Raw genomic sequence first — 12105 nt, forward strand, 5'->3', positions numbered from 1 at the left:
AAAATTAAACCGTTTTCTTTGTCACCCTAGCCTATAATGCTATCATGGGATTAATTAATTACTCTTCTGTGTGTACTCTCATCTGAGAAACTTAATTCGACACTACCAAATTAAGAGATTGCGTAAGGCCTTAGACGACGAACAAAACTAGAGGCAATGGAAATCAAATGACCAGCCACTTCATTAACATTTTGAATTAATTAGTTAAATAGAGTCTGTTCACATATTTCAAGAAGAACTAAAATGTAGACCATAGCTCTCTGACTTTCTTCGTCATAAGATGGTGTAAGTACACTGTTATCCTTTTTCTTTTTAATATAATTACGTGGCCTTTAAACAAAATGGATACTGTATGGATTATTGGTTAGTGATACCCTACAAGTCGAATTTAACTAACTAGAACACAGGGCATCCAATTATGCATGCTTAGCGCAAACAAAGAGTATGGTAAGTCTCTTTACTGAACTTCTTACGTAATAACTCATAAGTACACCATATCTGCAAAGTCATAACATTTTGCGAAAAGCTTAAACTTAACAGAAACTCAATTTCAAACAGTTCATATACCGGTACACGAATAATTCAACAAATAATAATTGAATTAAACCATTTCATTTCATTATGTATTACGGATTACCATTATTTTAGATTAATTGGAAATATTTAGTTATCTGAAAACGCAATGCAATTCACTATTAAATGCAATTCTTTTTTTTTTTTCATCCCAATATTTTCAAACCACGTCTTTCTAAGAGTCATGGATCAAATTAATTGTTACACTAGATTCCTCAATTGCGTTATCCCACTGACAATGAATGCAGTTCTAAGACTTCTCGATTCCCGTCTTGTGGAAAAGATGTTGACTGAATAGCAGTGTCTTGTGAGAAATCTGACTTTTGTTGCAGCTGCTTTTCGGAGAACCTTTGCTTAATTCTGGTGCTCTATTACTCGCATTATTTTTACTTCTGTGATTATGGATTTCTCTTACCAGTACATAATGCTTTGAATTTAATTTGGATGAATCTTCTCAATGATAGATCCTTTACTGGCTTTACTACTATTTTAATATTTTTTCTGGCCGAGACATGACCAAGTAGCTGAATATATGCAAGGGATACTGTAATTAGATTGGTTTTTCAGTCTATTGAACTAGTTGATCTTTCCACGGATTTATTTCATTAGTTTACTTTGTGGGTTACTAATACCTCCTGTCGCATGTAGGCCTATTTCTGCCATGGATTTAATAGGATGGTTGCACATTAAAATGTTACCGGTACTTGTTCTCTAGAAGAAAATATAAAAATAGAGAAAATGTAGAACTATTTTTAAAACTGGATATCAATCAATGAGACAAAATATTTTGTGCCATGATTACATTCGCATTATTATAACCTCAAAATATTATAACATTATGGAAATTATTTCGTTTAATTTGAATCATTCGAATATATTCTTTACTCACTAAAAATCTAAAACTAAATAATTTAAACCTGTTGGCTGCTTTTTATGTATTTTACGCGTTACGACTTCTAAAAGCCTATTGTGTCTCTCTTCTTTTTTTTTTTTTTTTTTTTTTTTTTTTTTTAACTTATCTCTACTTTGTCCGTCAGAGGCCTCGGCATCTGCAATTTCAATCGAGACACTAGCCTACAGAAATATTTGTTTGGAGAGTAGGAAATTTAGTGGAACAAGAAACAGCTGGTCATTAATTTTGCCTGATTCTGGATTACTTTCTACAATACAGCACCTTGGGCCTTACTTCCCTACGAAAGGGAACCTTACAAAGGATTCCTACCGTTTTTTTTTAAATTCACCACCTCGCACAAGTTTGTATCCCCACCCTCAGAGCCAACAGTAAGACCTCTGGCAACGATATCCCACAAACTAATAAATTACAACAGATATCTGTAATGGCCTGTGCAGTCCCTTGAGTCTTCGTGTAATATCACCTGTAATTTTGGAAGACACATTGGCCCATCTGTCTGGAGAATAGGAAAATTTGGCGATACAAGAAATAGCCCCACTCAGGATTCTTTCACGTGCCATAAATCTACGACACAAGAAATTAAGCACTTTCGCATAGATTTGAATTTATTAGCCTCCGATTCAATGACAAGTATTATAATTACAAGACCTGCCTATCCTACAGTGAACCATGAATAAAAGATGCGTTTTTTTTTTTTTTTTGTGAGAGATGAGTATTTTCCCTGGGCCAAAAATACAATACAAATGGAGTAAAATGTTAAATGTTATGTTTTATTTAACGACGCTCGCAACTGCAGAGGTTATATCAGCGTCGCCGGATGTGCCGGAATTTTGTCCCGCAGGAGTTTTTACATGCCAGTAAATCTACTGACATGAGCCTGTCGCATTTAAGCACACTTAAATATCATCGACCTGGCCCGGGATCGAACCCGCAACCTTGGGCATAGAAGGCAAATGGAGTAAAAATCAATGGCGAAGCCAGCATTTAAAAAGTGGGTAGGCAAGTAATACAGTACCATGTTTAAAAGTTTATTCCTTGGTAAGGGACTTTAGAGACGCTAAATTATATTTAAAGAATTTACAATAAGAAAGTAATTTTGTTACTGAAATATTGTTAAAAGTAGCTAAGCTGAATTGGTAACACTGACTTCAAGAGGGAGAAAGTCTGGATATTTCTTGTTGGTCGTGAGACATGCCTCAAAGCACCGTGGAGGAGGTTTCTAGAAATTCCTTTTGCTACCAAAGAACCTCACGCTATTTTCCTTTTCACCAATCCTCTCTGTTAAGCCATGACAGCTATAGAGGAAAGGAAACATGTGTCTCAACTGTAGATCCTGGGTCACCTGCCCAAGCACATCTATCATTGACATATGCTACCATCTAAAAGTGTTGAGTGAAGAACCCAGTACGAACAGCTAATTTTCTCAATCACAATTACAGCAGGAACATTTTTTGCAGTATTATTTATAATTTTTAACCGTGAGAATTTTTTTGGGGTAGGCATTGCCTCCAAGTAGCTTCGCCACTGCTATAAAATAACTATGTGGTAAAACGGTTTATGTACACATTACCCTGGATCATTCTGTCTGTTCCCAAGACGTCTTGGCAACTAATAAATTATATCCATAATGGTATGTAAACCTTAATGGGAGAGGATGGTATTTTTTAAAACTTTTTTCCTATTTGTTGTAAAATATTAATTTTTTGTATGTAGAGAGCTCATAGCTGTGGCAACTCAACCAAATAAAAATATTCTGAAAAAAAAAAAAATTATTTGGGGGTCCAAATTTGAAAAAAAAAATACTCAATGCAGGACTGTACTAAAACCGATATATCTAAACCGTTTTTAAAGATAGATTCAAACATTTATTTGCAAAAGCATGTTCTACAAACTGTCTGTAAAAGAATTTTGATATTAGTACCTACGTTTGTAAAATAAACAATTAAAATTTAATAATTTTCTGATTTCCTTTCTTGCAAACAAACGGACGTATTTTTAAAATGAAATCAATTAACAAAATTCTGTCACAGAGGAAAGTTTCCTAATAGTCTAAAGAATGTGTGTTCTAAATTTCATGCATGTATCTTGAATAATTCAGAAATTATATCCATTTTTGTCTGGCAATGTAGCAAAAAAAAAATGAAGTTACTGGAAACCGATAAAAGCGGGTGTGTGATTTAAAAATCCATAGCGCAGGAAGTTTAAAAATGACGTCTCAACATCCGATAAGGGCACAAATATCCACAAAATGTTATGCAATGCATTCCACACATATCGAAGGGTATTTTAAAGAAACAAAATTTTTTTTGAAAATTTAATTTACCAGAAACAACAATAAAAGTGGGCAAGTGATTTAAAAATCCATAATGCAGGAAGTTTAAAAATAGCGACTCAACATCCGATAAGGGCACAAATACCCATAAAATGTTATGCTATGCATTCCACAGATATCACAGGGTATTTTAAAGAATTTTTTTTTTCTTTTGAAATTGTACTCATTTTTCACCAAAAAATACCATCCTCTCCCCTTAAATTAAGAAAATTAGAATTTCATTATTGGCCTCAAAGGTTTGTTTTCTACCCCCACAACTGTAAAAACTTAAAAATTATTGTATTCAAATTTAATAGACAGATAAATGCTCTAGTCTCTGTTTTCCAATCACTGACCGACAGAATCCAACTTACCTTCATGGAATGTTGCAGATCTGGACGGGCAATAGATTAACTCACCCTGAGTCCCTGGTCACTCTACCTGCCAGACGTGACATTTACAAATACTGTATTTATGCAGGTCTCTTGCTAGACAGCAGTGGTAACTTTGGAGGAGGAGTTTTTAGCTCGAATTTGCGCTGTTGTGGGTATTCATTATCATTCTTAGACGACACCAACAGCACGTTGTCATCAGCGACGTTTGTATGCATGCGACGCACGTCTGGGTTGAGCAGAGAGAATGGGTTGGAGCTGCGATCTAGAACAAATGAAGAAAGATTATAGTGCATTATGCAACGAGCCTATAATGGTAGTAATTAAGACGCGAGTATGTTTGTTTATGAAACGAGCGCAAGCTCGTTTCATAATTTTCATACGAGCATCTTAATTACCATTATAGGCAAGATTCATACGACTTTTTATGCTCGACCATATTTCTAACTTGAAATTATTCATAAGTATTCATGTTATGGTTATCTAAGTGAGGAGCGGAACTGACCTTATAAATTGTGAGATGTGCGCAGACGCGAAAGTATTGATTTTTTCCGAGGAACAAATGTTATTGACCTTGATATAATCTAGAGAGTAAAATGAACATTAGTCTTGATATAACCTGGAAATTGATTTAGACATTGAAAAACGAGATGACAAATTGAATTTATTTGAATATTACCTACAATTAACGCTAATTATTATAGTAACAAAACATAACCTTCTGCGACAGTATTGGATTTCCAGCCTCCGTGACGTTTCGCTAGTTGTCTTTCGATTGCATATCCGAGAATAATTGATACTTGAGCTTTCATATTGCTTTCTGATTGGTGGAAAACCTGAACTTTAATGAATAGGTGTACTTTAATGAGGTCCATTAAAGGGCTGCTACCAGGTGTATAATTACTACATTTCGGCATGGTCGAGCATAAAAATAATTAATACACAGAAGAACTACAGTATGCAGGCCACGAAATGACCATGCAAACTATGGGACCTATTTCCTCACTCTCAACTTGTATCAGCATGTGGTCTTATCTTATCTATTTCAGATGTCAAGAATGGTTCGTTATCGTCATCGTGAAACATTTGCCTCTCTAAGAAAGTAACAGAAGCAGTGCTAGAAATTGTAAACTAATAACTGAAGAAGATAATTCTAAACTAATAATTGACAGACAATTGATTTCTTGTTGATTAGTGTACTGTCCGAAGACAGGTCGGAACCCCATAAGAGACACCAATAAGGCATCACTCATGAGGCAACTAAGCCAAGAGATAATGGAGTAGGATGGCCAGTTCCTTTCCCCCCTCTATTGCATATATCGCTGACTAGTAACATATTACCTCAGATCATAATATATAGAGTGCTCATTCAGTGGCGGCTAGAGGGTATTGAATTAAGAGGGGCTGCATACAAAAATAAACCAAGCAACTTACTTTACTTAAAGATTAGTTCCATGCGCCTTATCTTGTAAGTTGTGTTTAAATGAGACAGGCTCATGTTAGTAGATTTACTGCCATTTAAAAGAATCCTGCGGACAAAATTCCGGCACACCGGCGACACTGATATAACCTCTGCAGTTCCGAGTGTCGTTAAATAAACCATAATTTAATTTTTTATATGCAGATTTGAACCTTAGAAATATCTAACTGGCGATGTTGTAGTTGGTTGTATAATATATCTACATGATACATCAATAAATGAAAAAAATAACAGCCAAAAAATTGAATTCAGGATATTCAAGAGTACGCACCAGGGCGCTTGCCTCATTTATTGTGATGTTGTTAGATGTTTCAGATACCATTATGATTTGAAAACATTCTAGCAATGGCTCCTTCTTCTCATGAACAACATTTACTGTTCTTATTTTAAATCCATCTTGTTGCCCCAGCTGATGGAATTGTCTTTGAAACACATTAATCTAATACAGACTGTGTGGAGATCGACAGAAGAAAGCAGGGATACTGGATAAATTATCAAAAAATATGCGAGCCTTTGTATTTTGTTTAGCGGCTCTTTACATTATGAGATACAACTGATGGGCACTTAATTTCAAATTTCTCATGAATTGTTAAGCTACTGAACTGAATAGACTGTAAATATTGCACAGAATTAAACAATATTGCACTTGTTATACTCACAACATTAAAGAAAATGTATTTAAAACTGCGCGCTACTGACAAACTGCTGCAAATTTTGCAGCGCCTGGTGACTCTGGATTCACAGCAAGGGGTAGCAGGGAGGAGGGGTAAAACTAACGCGCAAAGCATCCGAGACGAGACTGGCAGCTCCAGGGGAGGAAGTGGCTTCACCCTATAGTCCTTGTCTCTGGTTTCACTCTGGCAGCACCAGGGGAGAAAGTGGCTTCACTAACGATTGCGTGCATGTCATTGAGAGTGGAATTTTTTTTTTTTTTTAAATTCGAGCCGCTAAATAGAGACTGTATAATAAATGTTTTTCACAACATAAAACGAGACAAGAGCCACAAATGTCTGGGGGTGCTGCAGCTCCGCAGCCCCTCTTCGAAAGCCGCCCCCGTGCTCATTCCTATGTTAAAATTGGTAGCACTTTGAAGAGAACAACCGCCAGGATCGCCACCAGTCTGCCGTAAACGAACACGAGATGGCAGTACAGTCGCTAATGCAATTCAAATGGGAGTTATGACGTGACTCCTTATGTAGCAACTAGATGGCAGCATAGTAAACCTGACAAAAGTTGTTACCGTCAAAGCCTATAACGCAGAGCAATCTGGGTATATATGATCTAGAATATTACACTAATCAGTAGTGTTGTCAACTTTTTTAGAAGAAAATACGAGAGACTAAAGAATTGGCAGAATTTCACATAGAAAATTGACAAATTATTCAGTTAAATTATTTAAAAAAACAAAAACAAAAAAGATAACAAAAAACAAAAATGTTATTCTACACTTTGACAGTTAAGCTTAAATTAAGAGTATTTCGAGACAGGCTTTACCTCGCGTAATGGTTTTTAATAATTTTCTTTTTTACAAATTAAAAAAATTCTCTGTACTTGAAGTTGATTGCAATTTGCAGTTCTCAGTTGATTAGATGTGTCACACTCCCGTTTCAAACATCTGTCCACTTATTTTCATGAGAAAAAACACCATATCTCTCTCTCTCTCTCTCTCTCTTTCTCTCTGTCAGCATTACTACCTGGTAAGCTTAGAACAAAACTCACCAGTTTTTCCAAATTTCCAATATTAACATTTTATATTTTAACCTGGTCAGGATTGAAACCCATTTCTGCCAAGCATTTGCCTTCTAGAGAGACTACACATTTTAACTAATCTCTGGAACAACAAAATTCATCATGTGAATCATCTTCATTCACGGCAAAATTAAATGTTTGAAATAAAACTTCTAGATTATGAAAAAATAATGCTCGAAGAGAAGAAAAATACGGGAGCCAGGAGACTATTCAACATTACTGCCAAAGACGGAAGATCCCAGGAAATAAGAGAAGGTTGGCAATCCTACTAATCAAACCTTAGATGTATATAAACAATTGTGCTTCCTCTGACACACATCGTCAAGTGAGATGTACTGCCTGACAGTAGATGTACATATCAGCCAGAACCTCAGAGGATACAATTGGACACAATTGAGTTATATGCACTAAGAGTTAAGAACACCACCGAGTGGTTGTGATGTCCATAGGGAAGGTTTCTAGGCCTGATTCACAAGTCTCTCAAATCTAACAATAGGTAAATAAGTCAATACTGACAACAATCTTTTGCCACCTTGCAAAAAAAAAAAAAAAAAAATCGAACAAAAGTTGTCCAATATGTTCACAAGAAGCAGAATAATAAAAAAAAAAATTCCATCATTCCATTCTATCACAGCTGCTCCTGTGGGGCTCAATGGAATGCCATCCATGAAACCTGGAATGGCACCTTCCTTTAATGAGATTTGGAAAAAGAAAAACATTTATTGATTAAAATAAACAAATAAATCAAGCTGCTTACGTTTAACTAGTTGCCTTAAGACACAGCTGACATGATCAATCATTAAGATAATTAGTACAATAAATAGAGTGAATACATATCCATTTTGTTTTAATTTAAATATTTTTATATACAGTATGTGATTATTTAAAATTCCAATGAAACCAGCAATAATGTTCTCAACAAATAAAATCTGTGGCCAGGAGGAAAAAGGTCTTAAATAAATATTTTATACTTTTCAGAAGAGCAGTGGAAAGATTGAAATTGGTGTCAATTATAGAGTTCTTTTAATTAAAAGGTTTTTCCTGGATATTATTTGTTTATATTTCTTCTAAAATAGGTAATGTTGCTCATTTAACAATTGTCTTGATTATTTCCAAAAATAGCCGTACTTAAGCCCTTTTAAGACTACAAACTGAGAAGAAGGGACTATTTAAACATAAGATCTTTTTCATGTCAAAATAAATGGGAAATTTAAATTATTAGGAATGCAAAATAGATCTTAAACAATATAGGACTGTTTACCTGCTGCTTAAAGTTTTAAAAGGAAAGGGCAATAGTATGTGACAAAATAGTTAAAATACAAGTTAGACCTTTTTAATAGGGAAGCACAGAAAGTAAACATGTGATGTTTGTAAGAAATAAAGTAAGAGAAACTAACTTGCGACACATCATGTAGACAACACTGTATATATTTCATAAGACTAATAATATACTCGTATTTGTCAAGGGATTTATTAACTTGCAGAGAAAAGCTTTCCCCATCTATGATTTTGTACTTCGTTGTAATTTAAGCTATTCGTTCTACAATATTGCAATATTCATAAAGCTCAAATTGATCAGTAGAATATAGCCAATGTTAACAACTTACCTCTAGTGTCACAGGTGGAACGATGGTGTGGACGAGGAGAGATGAGCCTAGAACAAATGGTGGGTTGACTAGACGAAGACCCCAATGCTTCAGCAGACAGCTCGTCCAGATTTATACGTGAATGTCTTGGAGAAACAACTTTCAACGGCGACTTCTTTTCATAGCGATGTAAACTTTCCTAAATATCATACAATAGTTCATTATATAACCAAATTCAATCATCAAATATCTCGTAAATATTATTACTATTTATCCATTTGTATGTAGTAGGGTAACGCCAATCTTATGTTAACTTCTATAATTACGCATGTAATGTGCACGCACAACTAAGTAACATTATTTTTTAAATATACTGCAACCTCCTGGTAGGTTATAATGAATTCTTCCAAGTAGCTTATATACATATGCGAACTCCCCTTGTGTATAGGAATGGATTCGTTCACACTGTTGAGTTTATCAGATATGACATAAGCATTTCCATGGCGACCAGTGTAATTTTCGTTCTACCCAATTCTTTAATTTTTTCTATTAATGTATGGTAGGGAATGTCAAATATAAACGCTGCATGTAAAAAAAAAGAACAGATTTGCTTCTTATTAAATTACGAGCTAAGTTAAAGAAATCGTATTATATTTGTATGATGTTACGTTATTATGTCGACATTTTCCTCAAGTGAACAAAACTGTAAGAATAGTCAGTCATTATTCTGGGTTACCAGCACTATGAATATCCAAGAAATTCCCGAACAAATAATATGAGCTAATTACTCAACAGAACAGAAACCTGTCTCCTCTACCTGGCTTGAGTCGTCATCACTTGATTGCATGGGGAAGCGGAATACCTTGAAGTTTGGTGACTTGGGCCAAGTAGTAGGTGGTGGGCTTCGAATCATGTGCTCATGGATCTCTGGCAATGTCAGCGGATCCACATCCAGATCTGCAGGAAATTCCTGAAAAAAATTATACACATCTATACTAATAATAAATCTGTAGCCAAAATTTTTCTGGTAATTTTCGATTCTCCAAAAATAATTGGTGTTAACATATATAATTAACCATCCTGAAACCGAAAATCGCTTTTCTGAAATTTTTGTTTGTATATCTGTCTGTATGGGATAGTATCAATTTGGTCTGTCTGTCTGGATGTTTGTTACCTTTTCACGCGATAATGGCTGAACTGATTTATATGAAAATTGGAATATAAATTAAGTTCGTTGTAACTTAGATTTTAGGCTATATAGCATTCAAAATACTTTATTTAAAAGGGGGGTTATAAGGGCGATTGGATTAAATAAATCGAAATATTTCCCTTATTATTAATTTTCGTGAAAAATGTTACATAACAAAAGTTTTTTTTTTTTTAATTATTTCCGATAAGTTTTATTTTATGCAAAATTTTGATAGGACTGATATTTCATGAGATAAATGAGTTTTAAAATTTATATAACAATGCCATCTAAGGCGCTGTAATGAAATAAGAAACAAATGACTTCATCTATAAGGGGCCTTGGACAACAACAAACAAAAGCTATTAAACATAGCCTACAGAGAATGTTTCTTGTTTGTATGAAGTAATATCGATTAAAAGATATACAAGACTTTTAAAATAATAATATAACACATTTTCACTGCCGTCTCAGATTATAGTGTTGTTGTTCCTGCAATAACTCCTATGTGTAAAATATAAAATTTTTGAGTTGAAAGAAAAAAACACATTTATTCATTCCATGGCAATGGTACATAGGAGATCGTGAATTCTTATATTTTCGAAAGAAAGAAATATAATTACATATCACTATATATGCTTTATCACTATTTAAATTATTTGAAGGGTTCAGAAGCATAGTGGGCCAAGCGCCATTTACTGAAGACGTAGAAAACAAGGGTTAAAATTAAGTTATTACCATAATTCAATGGAAACATACAGCATGTAATATAAAGTGTACACAATAAACCTAAATGATGTCAATCTTCGCATGTAATAACAATTAAGAAACATGTTAAAGGAATTGTCATTGCACCAAATGAGTGATATGTGGACCAAAATGATTGCATTTTAATTATTTAAATACAATTTAAATTAAGTAACATATTAAACGATTTATCCTTCTATCAAACACGAATGTTCCCTGGATCAAATGTCCTATTTTAATTATGTAATTACTTTATATTTATTTCTAACGGGTGCAGAGGAGCACACGGGTACGGCTAGTATTTAATAATACTAGTACAGAAGCATAAATTTACATTTCGTTACTGCCTAGTTCTCAGACAGACATTTCTCTCACTTTTGCTATTCTTTCTGTTTTAGATATTTTTCATTTGCGAAAAAAAACTCAGTTCACGTGAGCATTGCTAACTAGAAGAGCTTGTCTGTGTTCTGCCATTTTATTTAAGTTTGGCACACTACATATCCTCAAAACAGTGCCTCAACGTACTTGTGGAGTCGGTACATCTTTCAGTCTCGGAATCAATATCAAATTTTAGAATACAAAATTTCAATGAACAAAATTCCGGACATTAAATTCCTGAAAATAATTTAATTTCTTTCCTGCAAATGGAATTGATTTCTTGACAATCCAGATGGTTAGCAACCCTAGATGTTCCAGACACTCTAGAACATTATGAAATTTACAAACACTTCTACAACACATCCTGAACACTCAACTGAATTAAAAAAAAACACACCCTTTCCGACACAATCATGAACACACCCCACCACAACAGGAAACCAGAAGATAGCGCTGGACCTTACTAGGCTTCGGACAATGACGGACACTACGTCGAAACTAGTCAGCCAGGTAATTTTTATAATATTAACACAGTAAAGCAGTTATAACGTTAATCAGTGAAAAATTCATCAATCTCAATTAGGATTGAAGGTGTGAGTTTCAGATCTAGAAGTGAGCACATTAATCACTGAATCACTCAGGATGACCAGTTCTGTTAATGAAACGGAGATGTGAAAAATATTATATGTATGTCCATAACATACCTGAGACATTAGATTAGCATCGTCAGACTCTGACTCTTCCAAGCTATCAACCAGGCTTTCCCTGCTAGCCAGAACCTGAAAGTACA

The 12105-nt window shown here is 34.4% G+C and overlaps 1 protein-coding gene across 3 annotated transcripts in view; it reads right to left on the bottom strand.

Annotated features, from left to right (window-relative positions):
- Positions 1–1551: 1551 nt before the first annotated feature.
- The window catches only part of LOC138715875 (uncharacterized), a 49195-nt gene continuing 38641 nt past the window's right edge, over positions 1552–12105 (bottom strand). For 2 of the 3 annotated variants that reach the window (XM_069848940.1, XM_069848958.1), the window contains exons 4-7: positions 12020–12094; positions 9822–9974; positions 9026–9203; positions 1552–4454 (exon numbers count right to left, since the gene is read on the bottom strand). In XM_069848940.1, coding sequence (XP_069705041.1) covers positions 4270–4454; positions 9026–9203; positions 9822–9974; positions 12020–12094 — 591 coding nt within the window. In that variant the 3' untranslated portion in view covers positions 1552–4269. The remainder of the gene's footprint in view (positions 4455–9025; positions 9204–9821; positions 9975–12019; positions 12095–12105) is intronic. The other variant, XM_069848949.1, reaches the window with a different exon arrangement.

The sequence above is a fragment of the Periplaneta americana genome, chromosome 1 (assembly GCF_040183065.1).
Source record: "Periplaneta americana isolate PAMFEO1 chromosome 1, P.americana_PAMFEO1_priV1, whole genome shotgun sequence".
Lineage (NCBI taxonomy): Eukaryota > Metazoa > Arthropoda > Insecta > Blattodea > Blattidae > Periplaneta > Periplaneta americana.